Consider the following 18,677-nt stretch of genomic DNA (forward strand, 5'->3'; position numbering starts at 1 on the left):
ATAACTGCACAATATATTATATTATACTGAGACAGTTACTAGTTATACGAATACGTACACTATAACTGCACAATATATTATATTATACTGAGACAGTTACTAGTTATACGAATACGTACACTATAACTGCACAATATATTATACTGAGACAGTTACTAGTTATACGAATACGTACACTATAACTGCACAATATATTATATTATACTGAGACAGTTACTAGTTATACAGATACGTACACTATAACTGCACAATATATTATATTATACTGAGACAGTTACTAGTTATACGAATACGTACACTATAACTGCACAATATATTATATTATACTGAGACAGTTACTAGTTATACGAATACGTACACTATAACTGCACAATATATTATACTGAGACAGTTACTAGTTATACGAATACGTACACTATAACTGCACAATATATTATATTATACTGAGATAGTTACTAGTTATACGAATACGTACACTATAACTGCACAATATATTATACTGAGACAGTTACTAGTTATACGAATACGTACACTATAACTGCACAATATATTATACTGAGACAGTTACTAGTTATACGAATACGTACACTATAACTGCACAATATATTACATTATACTGAGACAGTTACTAGTTATACAGATACATACACTATAACTGCACAATATATTATACTGAGACAGTTACTAGTTATACAGATACATACACTATAACTGCACAATATATTATATTATACTGAGACAGTTACTAGTTATACAGATACATACACTATAACTGCACAATATATTATACTGAGACAGTTACTAGTTATACAGATACATACACTATAACTGCACAATATATTATACTGAGACAGTTACTAGTTATACAGATACGTACACTATAACTGCACAATATATTATATTATACTGAGACAGTTACTAGTTATACAGATACGTACACTATAACTGCACAATATATTATATTATACTGAGACAGTTACTAGTTATACAGATACGTACACTATAACTGCACAATATATTATACTGAGACAGTTACTAGTTATACAGATACGTACACTATAACTGCACAATATATTACATTATACTGAGACAGTCACTAGATATACAGATACGTACACTATAACTGCACAATATATTATATTATACTGAGACAGTTACTAGTTATACAGATACGTACACTATAACTGCACAATATATTATACTGAGACAGTTACTAGTTATACGGATACGTACACTATAACTGCACAATATATTATATTATACTGAGACAGTTACTAGTTATACAGATACGTACACTATAACTGCACAATATATTATACTGAGACAGTTACTAGTTATACAGATACGTACACTATAACTGCACAATATATTATATTATACTGAGACAGTTACTAGTTATACAGATACGTACACTATAACTGCACAATATATTATACTGAGACAGTTACTAGTTATACGGATACGTACACTATAAATACACAATATATTATATTATACTGAGACAGTTACTAGTTATACAGATACGTACACTATAACTGCACAATATATTATACTGAGACAGTTACTAGTTATACAGATACGTACACTATAACTGCACAATACATTATACTGAGACAGTCTCTAGTTATACAGATACATACACTATAACTGCACAATATATTATACTGAGACAGTTACTAGTTATACGGATACGTACACTATAACTGCACAATATATTATACTGAGACAGTTACTAGTTATACGAATACGTACACTATAACTGCACAATATATTATATTATACTGAGACAGTTACTAGTTATACGAATACGTACACTATAACTGCACAATATATTATATTATACTGAGACAGTTACTAGTTATACGAATACGTACACTATAACTGCACAATATATTATATTATACTGAGACAGTTACTAGTTATACGAATACGTACACTATAACTGCACAATATATTATATTATACTGAGACAGTTACTAGTTATACGAATACGTACACTATAACTGCACAATATATTATATTATACTGAGACAGTTACTAGTTATACGAATACGTACACTATAACTGCACAATATATTATACTGAGACAGTTACTAGTTATACGAATACGTACACTATAACTGCACAATATATTATATTATACTGAGACAGTTACTAGTTATACAGATACGTACACTATAACTGCACAATATATTATATTATACTGAGACAGTTACTAGTTATACGAATACGTACACTATAACTGCACAATATATTATACTGAGACAGTTACTAGTTATACGAATACGTACACTATAACTGCACAATATATTATATTATACTGAGATAGTTACTAGTTATACGAATACGTACACTATAACTGCACAATATATTATACTGAGACAGTTACTAGTTATACGAATACGTACACTATAACTGCACAATATATTATACTGAGACAGTTACTAGTTATACGAATACGTACACTATAACTGCACAATATATTATACTGAGACAGTTACTAGTTATACGAATACGTACACTATAACTGCACAATATATTATACTGAGACAGTTACTAGTTATACAGATACGTACACTATAACTGCACAATAATCTCACCTTCGATAATTTCTTCCTTGACTTTTTGCAGTTCCTTTCTCATCTCTTCCACTAATTCCTACAGAAATAAGCAGACGGTATATAAATGTCTTATCTCGCCAGTAGTACCGGTCAGTGCGCTGACGCATCATTAAACAGGCAGAAGGTTCCTGATTGGCTGAGGATGTGCAGCTGTCACAGTATAATGGGAAATTCTCCCCACAGAACAAACCCATCCAGCTTCTACTTAGTAGTATGGAAGTTTCTGCATAATGGCTGGTGCGCTATAAAGGGTGTAACAGTGATGGTACAATGGCTGGTGCGCTATAAAGGGTGTAACGGTGATGGTACAATGGCTGGTGCGCTATAAAGGGTGTAACGGTGATGGTACAGTGGCTGGTGCGCTATAAAGGGTGTAACAGTGATGGTACAGTGGCTGGTGCGCTATAAAGGGTGTAACGATGATGGTACAGTGGCTGGTGCGCTATAAAGGGTGTAACGGTGATGGTACAGTGGCTGGTGCGCTATAAAGGGTGTAACAGTGATGGTACAATGGCTGGTGCGCTATAAAGGGTGTAACGGTGATGGTACAATGGCTGGTGCGCTATAAAGGGTGTAACGGTGATGGTACAATGGCTTGTGCGCTATAAAGGGTGTAACGGTGATGGTACAGTGGCTGGTGCGCTATAAAGGGTGTAACAGTGATGGTACAATGGCTGGTGCGCTATAAAGGGTGTAACGGTGATGGTACAGTGGCTGGTGCGCTATAAAGGGTGTAACAGTGATGGTACAGTGGCTGGTGCGCTATAAAGGGTGTAACGATGATGGTACAGTGGCTGGTGCGCTATAAAGGGTGTAACGGTGATGGTACAGTGGCTGGTGCGCTATAAAGGGTGTAACAGTGATGGTACAATGGCTGGTGCGCTATAAAGGGTGTAACGGTGATGGTACAATGGCTGGTGCGCTATAAAGGGTGTAACGGTGATGGTACAATGGCTGGTGCGCTATAATGGGTGTAACGGTGATGGTACAGTGGCTGGTGCGCTATAAAGGGTGTAACAGTGATGGTACAGTGGCTGGTGCGCTATAAAGGGTGTAACGATGATGGTACAGTGGCTGGTGCGCTATAAAGGGTGTAACGGTGATGGTACAATGGCTGGTGCGCTATAAAGGGTGTATCGGTGATGGTACAATGGCTGGTGCGCTATAAAGGGTGTAACGGTGATGGTACAAGCAGTATATACATAAAAGAGGCGGAAGCTGGTGCGCTATAAAGGGTGTAACGGTGATGGTACAATCAGTATATATATATATATAAAAGAGGAGGAAGCTGGTGCGCTATAAAGGGTGTAACGGTGATGGTACAATCAGTATATACATAAAAGAGGCGGAAGCTGGTGCGCTATAAAGGGTGTAACGGTGATGGTACAATGGCTGGTGCGCTATAAAGGGTGTAACGGTGATGGTACAATGGCTGGTGCGCTATAATGGGTGTAACGGTGATGGTACAGTGGCTGGTGCGCTATAAAGGGTGTAACGGTGATGGTACAATGGCTGGTGCGCTATAAAGGGTGTAACGGTGATGGTACAATGGCTGGTGCGCTATAAAGGGTGTAACGGTGATGGTACAATGGCTGGTGCACTATAAATGGTGTAACGGTGATGGTACAATGGCTGGTGCGCTATAAAGGGTGTAACGGTGATGGTACAATGGCTGGTGCACTATAAAGTGTGTAACGGTGATGGTACAGTGGCTGGTGCGCTATAAATGGTGTAACGGTGATGGTACAATGGCTGGTGCGCTATAAAGGGAAGTAGCATTGCACCTGGCCGCAGAGATCTGTAACTGTCTGTGCACCATGCCATATTCACACCACAGCACGCCTCCTGAAGGCTATGCACCATGCCATATTCACACCACAGCACGCCTCCTGAAGGCTATGCACCATGCCATATTCACACCACAGCACGCCTCCTGAAGGCTATGCACCATGCCATATTCACACCACAGCACGCCTCCGGAATGCTATGCACCATGCCATATTCACACCACAGCACACCTCCGGAATGCTATGCACCATGCCATATTCACACCACAGCACACCTCCGGAATGCTATGCACCATGCCATATTCACACCACAGCACACCTCCGGAATGCTATGCACCATGCCATATTCACACCACAGCACGCCTCCGGAATCCTATGCACCATGCCATATTCACACCACAGCACACCTCCGGAATCCTATGCACCATGCCATATTCACACCACAGCACGCCTCCGGAATACTATGCACTATGCCATATTCACACCACAGCACGCCTCCGGAATGCTATGCACCATGCCATATTCACCCCACAGCACACCTCCGGAATACTATGCACCATGCCATATTCACCCCACAGCACGCCTCCGGAATCCTATGCACCATGCCATATTCACAGCACGCCTCCAGAATGCTATGCACCATGCCATATTCACCCCACAGCACGCCTCCGGAAGGCTATGCACCATGCTTTGCCCACTTTCCTGAGAGCACTTTGTAGTATGTGCTGTGATTGGCTGGGAAATGCCAGTTTGTCATTGGCTCATGGCGTACGAGTGACTCTCACACTGCCCAAAGTTACCTGTTTAATCCTTTCCATTGAGTCGGACTCATCTGCTGCGCTGGGGGTCACCTCTGTGCTACCGACCGTGGATTTCATTCTGCCGGGACAGAGAGAGAAGAGCGTTAGGTGGCGGCATTGCCCAGTGACATTAAATCAGACTCCGTTACTCCACCAATATGGTGACCGTTACCTCGGTAACGTGGTGCTTCCTCTGTCCCACGGACGGCGTCCTGAGTCTGTAACCAGGGACACGTAAGATATATAATCAGTACATACAATCTGTTACAGCTATCTGTCAGTATCACATAACAATGGTTTGTTGTGTTGGTAGGAATCTCTATCACCAAGCTCTCCCCGTTTGGCAGCATAGAGAGGAAAAGCACCAGGTACAGGGCAGCATCACTATTCTATAGAACAGGTTTGTTATGTCACAGTCACATACTATGTCCAATATATCTGTTGTATTTCTCACAGTGAGGGGAAAAGTTCCGTGATTTCCCACAAATCCCAACTGGCTGGTAGCGCCCCCTCCAGGATATATCTGGTGCCCGCACAGCTTCTACAAATATCAGTGCAATATACCCGCAAAGTCCCTATCTGGCACCTGGGTATACAGCGTCCAGCGGTTGTGCTGGATTTATAGTCCGCCACGAATTATCAGCTGCAGAGCGTGGCCCGGAAATACATGGCAATAGCTGGAGGAGGTCACCAATTAGGAGACTTCATAGACTGAGGTCCCCAGATACCTGCACCCCCTCTACGATAGCACTGGAAGACCCCGATACCCCTTCTAGAGAAGACCACGCACGCAATACTTTGAATGTGGGTTCAATAACTCCTCCCCCAAGATTGTCCTATAGCTCCGCCCTTCAGCGGGCGCCTGAGGCACCTCGTGACGTCTGCATTCGCGGGGGCAGTACAGAAGCGCAAACATCGATTAGCTCATTAACAAACATAAAAGTTACTTGTGTTTGGACAATAAGTTACACTGTGGTAATGCGCTAATTATCCTGAGCCCAACACAATGTGATTATTACTTAGTGCAGAGAGAATGAGTTACAGCGACGCTGCAGAAATCGCCACTCACCGCCCTGACTCCGCCCACTCTGGATGTCATTATCGTCCTGTGTGGTGGTGGGGGCTGGGCGCTCGCTCTGCTGCGTCATCTTCTTCCTAGAGACATGAAAGAAAGGTGCAAGATGCCGTCACCACCGTGAATAAATGTCCTTTTATTGCTCAGTACTTTATTTCCCCTGTAAGGACAAAGCCGCTTCTCTCATACAGGGGTCCTGCAATGATCTAACAATCACAGAGGCTGAGCTACTGCCCCCTAGTGGCCAAACTGTCCTGAAAAATGATCTCCAATCTGCTTCCACAATGTGTCTCTCAGTCATGGGAGTACCCGGGTTTTATTGAGATACAAAATACTTCACATCGTGTAATAGAAGATGGAATCCCAGGAAACATGTGACATAAATTCCTATTATAGTGTCCAGGACAGCAAATATTAAATAATGAGAGAGCATTACCACATTATATATGTTCCCCTAAGGCAGGCCTGGCCAACGTGTGGCTCTCCAGCTGTTGTGAAACTACAAGCCCCAGCATGCCCTGCAACAGTTTTGGCATTCCCTAATAGCAAAACTGTAGCAGGGCATGCTGGGACTTGTAGTTTCACAACAGCTGGAGAGCCACAGGTTGGCCAGGGCTGCCCTAAGGGAACGGCGACAATAACTGGTCAAGGTGTCAACAAACCAGGTTCTGGCTCATAAGATAAGCGTTGCCCGGTGACAGGACGGGTGTACAGCGATTACCTGCGTGCGAGCTTTGCGCTCATTTCATCCATCAGCCCCCCACCTCCGCCCCCTGTAGATGCTCCTCCACTCGTGCGGCTGACGTCCGGCTTTGCTGCCCCCACACTAGCAGGCGAGGTTCCTCCAGATTCATCCTGCTGTAATAGAGAGGACAACACTGAAAAGGACAGCAATAAATAATCCACCCAGCAGGGTGACTTCCACCCAGTCTGGTGCCCCCAGGTGACTTCCACCCAATCTGGTGCCCCCTCTTCCCCCCAGACGACTTCCAACCAGTCTGGTGCCCCCTCCCCCCCAGGCGACTTCCACCCAGTCTGGTGCCCCCAGGTGCCTTCCACCCAGTCTGGTGCCCCCAGGCGACTTCCAACCAGTCTGGTGCCCCCAGGCGACTTCCAACCAGTCTGGTGCCCTCAGGCGACTTCCAACCAGTCTGGTGCCCCCAGGCGACTTCCACCCAGTCTGGTGCCCCCAGGTGCCTTCCACCCAGTCTGGTGCCCCCAGGCGACTTCCAACCAGTCTGGTGCCCCCTCTTCTCCCCAGGTGCCTTCCACCCAGTCTGGTGCCCCCAGGCGACTTCCAACCAGTCTGGTGCCCCCAGGCGACTTCCAACCAGTCTGGTGCCCCCAGGCGACTTCCAACCAGTCTGGTGCCCTCAGGCGACTTCCAACCAGTCTGGTGCCCCCTCTTCCCCCCAGGTGCCTTCCACCCAGTCTGGTGCCTCCTCTTCCCCCCAGGTGCCTTCCACCCAGTCTGGTGCCCCCAGGCGACTTCCAACCAGTCTGGTGCCCCCAGGCGACTTCCACCCAGTCTGGTGCCCCCAGGTGCCTTCCACCCAGTCTGGTGCCCCCAGGCGACTTCCAACCAGTCTGGTGCCCCCTCTTCTCCCCAGGTGCCTTCCACCCAGTCTGGTGCCCCCAGGCGACTTCCAACCAGTCTGGTGCCCCCAGGCGACTTCCAACCAGTCTGGTGCCCCCAGGCGACTTCCACCCAGTCTGGTGCCCCCAGGTGCCTTCCACCCAGTCTGGTGCCCCCAGGCGACTTCCAACCAGTCTGGTGCCCCCTCTTCTCCCCAGGTGCCTTCCACCCAGTCTGGTGCCCCCAGGCGACTTCCAACCAGTCTGGTGCCCCCAGGCGACTTCCAACCAGTCTGGTGCCCCCAGGCGACTTCCAACCAGTCTGGTGCCCTCAGGCGACTTCCAACCAGTCTGGTGCCCCCTCTTCCCCCCAGGTGCCTTCCACCCAGTCTGGTGCCTCCTCTTCCCCCCAGGTGCCTTCCACCCAGTCTGGTGCCCCCAGGCGACTTCCAACCAGTCTGGTGCCCCCAGGCGACTTCCACCCAGTCTGGTGCCCCCAGGTGCCTTCCACCCAGTCTGGTGCCCCCAGGCGACTTCCAACCAGTCTGGTGCCCCCTCTTCTCCCCAGGTGCCTTCCACCCAGTCTGGTGCCCCCAGGCGACTTCCAACCAGTCTGGTGCCCCCAGGCGACTTCCAACCAGTCTGGTGCCCCCAGGCGACTTCCACCCAGTCTGGTGCCCCCAGGTGCCTTCCACCCAGTCTGGTGCCCCCAGGCGACTTCCAACCAGTCTGGTGCCCCCTCTTCTCCCCAGGTGCCTTCCACCCAGTCTGGTGCCCCCAGGCGACTTCCAACCAGTCTGGTGCCCCCAGGTGACTTCCAACCAGTCTGGTGCCCCCAGGCGACTTCCACCCAGTCTGGTGCCCCCAGGCGACTTCCAACCAGTCTGGTGCCCCCAGGCGACTTCCAACCAGTCTGGTGCCCTCAGGCGACTTCCAACCAGTCTGGTGCCCCCTCTTCCCCCCAGGTGCCTTCCACCCAGTCTGGTGCCTCCTCTTCCCCCCAGGTGCCTTCCACCCAGTCTGGTGCCCCCAGGCGACTTCCAACCAGTCTGGTGCCCCCAGGCGACTTCCACCCAGTCTGGTGCCCCCAGGTGCCTTCCACCCAGTCTGGTGCCCCCAGGCGACTTCCAACCAGTCTGGTGCCCCCTCTTCTCCCCAGGTGCCTTCCACCCAGTCTGGTGCCCCCAGGCGACTTCCAACCAGTCTGGTGCCCCCAGGCGACTTCCAACCAGTCTGGTGCCCCCAGGCGACTTCCACCCAGTCTGGTGCCCCCAGGTGCCTTCCACCCAGTCTGGTGCCCCCAGGCGACTTCCAACCAGTCTGGTGCCCCCTCTTCTCCCCAGGTGCCTTCCACCCAGTCTGGTGCCCCCAGGCGACTTCCAACCAGTCTGGTGCCCCCAGGCGACTTCCAACCAGTCTGGTGCCCCCAGGCGACTTCCAACCAGTCTGGTGCCCTCAGGCGACTTCCAACCAGTCTGGTGCCCCCTCTTCCCCCCAGGTGCCTTCCACCCAGTCTGGTGCCTCCTCTTCCCCCCAGGTGCCTTCCACCCAGTCTGGTGCCCCCAGGCGACTTCCAACCAGTCTGGTGCCCCCAGGCGACTTCCACCCAGTCTGGTGCCCCCAGGTGCCTTCCACCCAGTCTGGTGCCCCCAGGCGACTTCCAACCAGTCTGGTGCCCCCTCTTCTCCCCAGGTGCCTTCCACCCAGTCTGGTGCCCCCAGGCGACTTCCAACCAGTCTGGTGCCCCCAGGCGACTTCCAACCAGTCTGGTGCCCCCAGGCGACTTCCACCCAGTCTGGTGCCCCCAGGTGCCTTCCACCCAGTCTGGTGCCCCCAGGCGACTTCCAACCAGTCTGGTGCCCCCTCTTCTCCCCAGGTGCCTTCCACCCAGTCTGGTGCCCCCAGGCGACTTCCAACCAGTCTGGTGCCCCCAGGTGACTTCCAACCAGTCTGGTGCCCCCAGGCGACTTCCAACCAGTCTGGTGCCCCCAGGCGACTTCCAACCAGTCTGGTGCCCCCAGGCGACTTCCAACCAGTCTGGTGCCCCCAGGCGACTTCCACCCAGTCTGGTGCCCCCAGGCGACTTCCACCCAGTCTGGTGCCCCCAGGCGACTTCCACCCAGTCTGGTGCCCCCTCTTCCACCCAGTCGGTTCCCTGTCCCTGGAAGAGGGTGCCTTCCTCCCCACCTGCCCCCTGGAATCGATCCTTTCCTCCCACATCTCACCCCTCTCAGTTATTCCCCTTCCTTTGTGTTCTCACCTTTGACACTTTCTTTAGTTTGGCAGCAGCAAGAGCGGCCGCCAGACCCCCGGCACCACTGCCACCAGCAGCGCCTCCGCCTGAAGGAAGAGGAGGGGGAGGTGGAGGACCACTTCCTGGAGGAGCGGGTGGCCCACCCATTGGTGGAGCTGGTGGGCCTCCCATTGGAGCAGCTGGCGGGCCACCCCCTGGAAGAGGCGGGGGTCCTGGTGGAGGTGGTGGTCCTGGTGGAGCAGGGGGACCAGTTGGTGCCAGGGTAACTGGGGCAACTAGAATGTAAAGAGAGACAACAAGAGACGTCAATATCAGACATGATCTAAAAATTACAACGTTATTATCCAGGCATCGCCCTATGTGATCACTGTAAGCACCGTGCCAGAGAGCTGACTATCCAATATTAGCCAGACTGGGAACTGACAGACAAACGTACAGATCTATAACACTGCTGCCTGCGGGACTCGGGAGGACAAAGAGGCCGGAACCAGCACGTCAGCCACTGACACCAGCAAATCCGAATATAAATGTCATGAAATTGTGGCATGTAACTACCGAGCAATGGCTAAGCTCCTACAGAGGCGTTACACGGCCAATTCTCAGACGCCAATAGCTGCGTCATCTCCTGCGTAATGTACGCGGCTTCCCGTTATAATGGAGAGGATTGCATAGATGGGAGGGGAGGGGGCTATATTGGGAAATAAAAGTTATGTCTCAGAACCGCCCTTACCTGGGCTCTGAATTCTCTGCTCCGGTTCCGGTGGAGCCCTGAGAACAGAATAGGAGACATAAGCAGTATACAGCTTTATTACATGGTATATAATAATACAGCTTTATTACATGGTATATAATAATACAGCTTTATTACATGGTATATAATAATACAGCCAGACTTGTGTGGCCATAAAGCAATAACCCACACACCCGGCTGCTATACAACAGCTGGACGGGCTGACAGATGACAGAGTGTAAGCACACGGGGTAACATTAACATTACATGCAAAAGCCCCCCGCCATACAGTAATCCCCCTCCTCAGACAATGCTGCTGCCAGGGGGACCAGGAGACCACCCTGCTGTGACGGAGTTGCGTAGTGATCCTACAGCAGCTGGAGGGAAGTATTGGGGGGTAGGGGGGTACCGTTACTCTGGTCTGAGTGGTTCACATGTAGACATTAACACGAGGGGGACGATTTCCTCAGATCATTTCTTCATGTAAATAGTTTATGGATAAGTAGAAACGCAGAGGATAAAATGTTACAGTACTTATTACGTGACCCGTTCCCTCATCGCTACGGAGTCACCAGGGGGTGGGTGTATACACTGCGCCAATTCATCTCACCTGCCGGCTGCTTTCTCCACCCGGATCATTCCCGCATGGGGATAGCACAGAACCGTCCCCTGAACAGGCTGAAACGTTCCTATCCCCATACATACAGCGCTGTACTCACCTCCTCTGCGCTTCCTGCTCCTCCATGGTAGGTCCATTCTGGGGCCAAGTAGCTCCTATGGAGAGTGAGTATATAAAGTCACTGATATATGGCTGTATGTATGTATGTATGTATGTATGTATGTATGTATATATGTGTGTGTGTGTGTATATACAGTATATAAAGTCACTGATATATGGCTGCCTGCCACCCATCTGTGTATCTATATAGTATAGGGGTATATTATGTATATATAGTATATGTGTGTGTATGTATATAGTATAGGGGTATATTATGTATATATAGTATATGTGTGTGTATGTATATAGTATAGGGGTATATTATGTATATATAGTATATGTGTGTGTATGTATATAGTATAGGGGTATATTATGTATATATAGTATATGTGTGTGTATGTATATAGTATAGGGGTATATTATGTATATATAGTATATGTGTGTATGTATATACAGTATATGAATTCACTGATATATGGCTGCCTGCCACCCATCTGTATATCTATATAGTATAGGTGTATATTATGTATATATAGTATATGTGTGTGTATGTATATAGTATAGGGGTATATTATGTATATACAGTATGTGTGTATGTATATAGTATAGGTATATATTATGTATATACAGTATATGTATATAGTATAGGTGTATATTATGTATATACAGTATGTGTGTATGTATATAGTATAGGTGTATATTATGTATATACAGTATATGTATATAGTATAGGTGTATATTATGTATATACAGTATGTGTGTATATATATATAGTATAGGTGTATATTATGTATATACAGTATGTGTGTATGTATATATAGTATAGGTGTATATTATGTATATACAGTATGTGTATGTATATATAGTATAGGTGTATATTATGTATATACAGTATGTGTGTGTATATATAGTATAGGTGTATATTATGTATATACAGTATGTGTGTATGTATATAGTATAGGTATATATTATGTATATACAGTATATGTGTGTGTATGTATATATAGTATAGGTGTATATTATGTATATACAGTATGTGTGTATGTATATAGTATAGGTGTATATTATGAATATACAGTATGTGTGTATGTATATAGTATAGGTGTATATTATGTATATACAGTATGTGTGTGTATATATAGTATAGGTGTATATTATGTATATACAGTATGTGTGTATGTATATAGTATAGGTGTATATTATGTATATACAGTATGTGTGTATATATAGTATAGGTGTATATTATGTATATACAGTATGTGTGTATGTATATAGTATAGGTGTATATTATGTATATACAGTATGTGTGTATGTATATATAGTATAGGTGTATATTATGTATATACAGTATGTGTGTATGTATATAGTATAGGTGTATATTATGTATATACAGTATGTGTGTGTATATATAGTATAGGTGTATATTATGTATATACAGTATGTGTGTATGTATATAGTATAGGTGTATATTATGTATATACAGTATGTGTGTATATATATATAGTATAGGTGTATATTATGTATATACAGTATATGTGTGTGTATGTATATATAGTATAGGTGTATATTATGTATATACAGTATGTGTGTATGTATATAGTATAGGTGTATATTATGTATATACAGTATGTGTGTATGTATATAGTATAGGTGTATATTATGTATATACAGTATGTGTGTGTATATATAGTATAGGTGTATATTATGTATATACAGTATGTGTGTATGTATATAGTATAGGTGTATATTATGTATATACAGTATGTGTGTATGTATATATAGTATAGGTGTATATTATGTATATACAGTATGTGTGTATGTATATAGTATAGGTGTATATTATGTATATACAGTATGTGTGTGTATATATAGTATAGGTGTATATTATGTATATACAGTATATGAAGTCACTGATATATGGCTGCCCGCCACCCATCTGTGTATCTATATAGTATAAGTGTATATTATGTATATATAGTATATGTGTGTATGTATATACAGTATATGAAGTCACTGATATATGGCTGCCCACCACCCACCTGTGTATGTATATAGTATAGGTGTATATTATGTATATATAGTATATGTGTGTGTATGTATATAGTATAGGTATATATTATGTATATACAGTATGTGTGTGTATATATAGTATAGGTGTATATTATGTATATACAGTATGTGTGTATGTATATAGTATAGGTGTATATTATGTATATACAGTATGTGTGTATGTATATATATACAGTATGTGTGTATGTATATAGTATAGGTGTATATTATGTATATACAGTATGTGTGTGTATATATAGTATAGGTGTATATTATGTATATACAGTATGTGTGTATATATAGTATAGGTGTATATTATGTATATACAGTATATGTGTGTGTATATATAGTATAGGTGTATATTATGTATATACAGTATGTGTGTATATATAGTATAGGTGTATATTATGTATATACAGTATGTGTGAATGTATATATAGTATAGGTGTATATTATGTATATACAGTATATGAAGTCACTGATATATGGCTGCCCGCCACCCATCTGTGTATCTATATAGTATAGGGGTATATTATGTATATATAGTATATGTGTGTGTATGTATATAGTATAGGGGTATATTATGTATATATAGTATATGTGTGTGTGTATGTATATATAGTATAGGTGTATATTATGTATATACAGTATATGAAGTCACTGATATATGGCTGCCCGCCACCCATCTGTATATCTATATAGTATAGGTGTATATTATGTATATATAGTATGTGTTTGTATGTATAGTATAGGTGTATATTATGTATATACAGTATGTGTGTGTATATATAGTATAGGTGTATATTATGTATATACAGTATGTGTGTATGTATATAGTATAGGTATATATTATGTATATACAGTATATGTATATAGTATAGGTGTATATTATGTATATACAGTATGTGTATATATATATATATATATATATATATATAGTATAGGTGTATATTATGTATATACAGTATATGTGTGTGTATGTATATATAGTATAGGTGTATATTATGTATATACAGTATGTGTGTATGTATATAGTATAGGTGTATATTATGAATATACAGTATGTGTGTATGTATATAGTATAGGTGTATATTATGTATATACAGTATGTGTGTGTATATATAGTATAGGTGTATATTATGTATATACAGTATGTGTGTATGTATATAGTATAGGTGTATATTATGTATATACAGTATGTGTGTATGTATATAGTATAGGTGTATATTATGTATATACAGTATGTGTGTATGTATATATAGTATAGGTGTATATTATGTATATACAGTATGTGTGTATGTATATAGTATAGGTGTATATTATGTATATACAGTATGTGTGTGTATATATAGTATAGGTGTATATTATGTATATACAGTATGTGTGTATGTATATAGTATAGGTGTATATTATGTATATACAGTATGTGTGTATATATATATAGTATAGGTGTATATTATGTATATACAGTATATGTGTGTGTATGTATATATAGTATAGGTGTATATTATGTATATACAGTATGTGTGTATGTATATAGTATAGGTGTATATTATGTATATACAGTATGTGTGTATGTATATAGTATAGGTGTATATTATGTATATACAGTATGTGTGTGTATATATAGTATAGGTGTATATTATGTATATACAGTATGTGTGTATGTATATAGTATAGGTGTATATTATGTATATACAGTATGTGTGTATGTATATATAGTATAGGTGTATATTATGTATATACAGTATGTGTGTATGTATATAGTATAGGTGTATATTATGTATATACAGTATGTGTGTGTATATATAGTATAGGTGTATATTATGTATATACAGTATATGAAGTCACTGATATATGGCTGCCCGCCACCCATCTGTGTATCTATATAGTATAAGTGTATATTATGTATATATAGTATATGTGTGTATGTATATACAGTATATGAAGTCACTGATATATGGCTGCCCACCACCCACCTGTGTATGTATATAGTATAGGTGTATATTATGTATATATAGTATATGTGTGTGTATGTATATAGTATAGGTATATATTATGTATATACAGTATGTGTGTGTATATATAGTATAGGTGTATATTATGTATATACAGTATGTGTGTATGTATATAGTATAGGTGTATATTATGTATATACAGTATGTGTATGTATATATATACAGTATGTGTGTATGTATATAGTATAGGTGTATATTATGTATATACAGTATGTGTATATATAGTATAGGTGTATATTATGTATATACAGTATATGTGTGTGTATATATAGTATAGGTGTATATTATGTATATACAGTATGTGTGTATATATAGTATAGGTGTATATTATGTATATACAGTATGTGTGAATGTATATATAGTATAGGTGTATATTATGTATATACAGTATATGAAGTCACTGATATATGGCTGCCCGCCACCCATCTGTGTATCTATATAGTATAGGGGTATATTATGTATATATAGTATATGTGTGTGTATGTATATAGTATAGGGGTATATTATGTATATATAGTATATGTGTGTGTGTGTATGTATATATAGTATAGGTGTATATTATGTATATACAGTATATGAAGTCACTGATATATGGCTGCCCGCCACCCATCTGTATATCTATATAGTATAGGTGTATATTATGTATATATAGTATGTGTTTGTATGTATATAGTATAGGTGTATATTATGTATATACAGTATATGTGTGTGTATGTATATAGTATAGGTATATATTATGTATATACAGTATATGTATATAGTATAGGTGTATATTATGTATATACAGTATGTGTGTATATATATATATAGTATAGGTGTATATTATGTATATACAGTATGTGTGTATGTATATATAGTATAGGTGTATATTATGTATATACAGTATGTATGTATGTATATATAGTATAGGTGTATATTATGTATATACAGTATGTGTGTGTATATATAGTATAGGTGTATATTATGTATATACAGTATGTGTGTATGTATATAGTATAGGTGTATATTATGTATATACAGTATGTGTGTATGTATATAGTATAGGTGTATATTATGTATATACAGTATGTGTGTGTATATATAGTATAGGTGTATATTATGTATATACAGTATGTGTGTATGTATATATAGTATAGGTGTATATTATGTATATACAGTATATGAAGTCACTGATATATGGCTGCCCGCCACCCATCTGTGTACCTATATAGTATAAGTGTATATTATGTATATATAGTATATGTGTGTGTATGTATATAGTATAGGTGTATATTATGTATATACAGTATGTGTGTATGTATATAGTATAGGTGTATATTATGTATATACAGTATGTGTGTGTATATATAGTATAGGTGTATATTATGTATATACAGTATGTGTGTATGTATATAGTATAGGTGTATATTATGTATATACAGTATGTGTGTATGTATATATAGTATAGGTGTATATTATGTATATACAGTATGTGTGTATGTATATAGTATAGGTGTATATTATGTATATACAGTATGTGTGTGTATATATAGTATAGGTGTATATTATGTATATACAGTATATGTGTGTGTATATATAGTATAGGTGTATATTATGTATATACAGTATGTGTGTATATATAGTATAGGTGTATATTATGTATATACAGTATGTGTGAATGTATATATAGTATAGGTGTATATTATGTATATACAGTATATGAAGTCACTGATATATGGCTGCCCGCCACCCATCTGTGTATCTATATAGTATAGGGGTATATTATGTATATATAGTATATGTGTGTGTATGTATATAGTATAGGGGTATATTATGTATATATAGTATATGTGTGTGTGTGTATGTATATATAGTATAGGTGTATATTATGTATATACAGTATATGAAGTCACTGATATATGGCTGCCCGCCACCCATCTGTATATCTATATAGTATAGGTGTATATTATGTATATATAGTATGTGTTTGTATGTATATAGTATAGGTGTATATTATGTATATACAGTATATGTGTGTGTATGTATATAGTATAGGTATATATTATGTATATACAGTATATGTATATAGTATAGGTGTATATTATGTATATACAGTATGTGTGTATATATATATATAGTATAGGTGTATATTATGTATATACAGTATGTGTGTATGTATATATAGTATAGGTGTATATTATGTATATACAGTATGTATGTATGTATATATAGTATAGGTGTATATTATGTATATACAGTATGTGTGTGTATATATAGTATAGGTGTATATTATGTATATACAGTATGTGTGTATGTATATAGTATAGGTGTATATTATGTATATACAGTATGTGTGTATGTATATAGTATAGGTGTATATTATGTATATACAGTATGTGTGTGTATATATAGTATAGGTGTATATTATGTATATACAGTATGTGTGTATGTATATATAGTATAGGTGTATATTATGTATATACAGTATATGAAGTCACTGATATATGGCTGCCCGCCACCCATCTGTGTACCTATATAGTATAAGTGTATATTATGTATATATAGTATATGTGTGTGTATGTATATAGTATAGGTGTATATTATGTATATACAGTATGTGTGTATGTATATAGTATAGGTGTATATTATGTATATACAGTATGTGTGTGTATATATAGTATAGGTGTATATTATGTATATACAGTATGTGTGTATGTATATAGTATAGGTGTATATTATGTATATACAGTATGTGTGTATGTATATATAGTATAGGTGTATATTATGTATATACAGTATGTGTGTATGTATATAGTATAGGTGTATATTATGTATATACAGTATGTGTGTGTATATATAGTATAGGTGTATATTATGTATATACAGTATGTGTGTATGTATATATAGTATAGGTGTATATTATGTATATACAGTATATGAAGTCACTGATAAATGGCTGCCCGCCACCCATCTGTGTATCTATATAGTATAAGTGTATATTATGTATATATAGTATATGTGTGTATGTATATACAGTATATGAAGTCACTGATATATGGCTGCCCACCACC

General features: G+C 40.5%; 1 protein-coding gene across 2 annotated transcripts in view; it reads right to left on the bottom strand.

Moving 5' to 3' along the window:
* Positions 1 to 18,677, bottom strand: part of VASP (vasodilator stimulated phosphoprotein) — a 63,458-nt gene that overhangs the window by 15,402 nt on the left and 29,379 nt on the right. The window contains exons 3-10 of one of the 2 annotated variants that reach the window (XM_088447017.1): positions 11,562 to 11,616; positions 10,843 to 10,880; positions 10,119 to 10,387; positions 7,005 to 7,138; positions 6,278 to 6,363; positions 5,381 to 5,426; positions 5,209 to 5,287; positions 2,601 to 2,658 (exon numbers count right to left, since the gene is read on the bottom strand). In XM_088447017.1, coding sequence (XP_088303143.1) covers positions 2,601 to 2,658; positions 5,209 to 5,287; positions 5,381 to 5,426; positions 6,278 to 6,363; positions 7,005 to 7,138; positions 10,119 to 10,387; positions 10,843 to 10,880; positions 11,562 to 11,616 — 765 coding nt within the window. Of the gene's footprint in view, positions 1 to 2,600; positions 2,659 to 5,208; positions 5,288 to 5,380; positions 5,427 to 6,277; positions 6,364 to 7,004; positions 7,142 to 10,118; positions 10,388 to 10,842; positions 10,881 to 11,561; positions 11,617 to 18,677 lie in introns of both variants that reach the window. The other variant, XM_088447016.1, reaches the window with a different exon arrangement.

This window comes from Taudactylus pleione, unplaced genomic scaffold (genome assembly GCF_031769625.1).
Source record: "Taudactylus pleione unplaced genomic scaffold, aTauple2 ptg000409l, whole genome shotgun sequence".
NCBI lineage: Eukaryota > Metazoa > Chordata > Amphibia > Anura > Myobatrachidae > Taudactylus > Taudactylus pleione.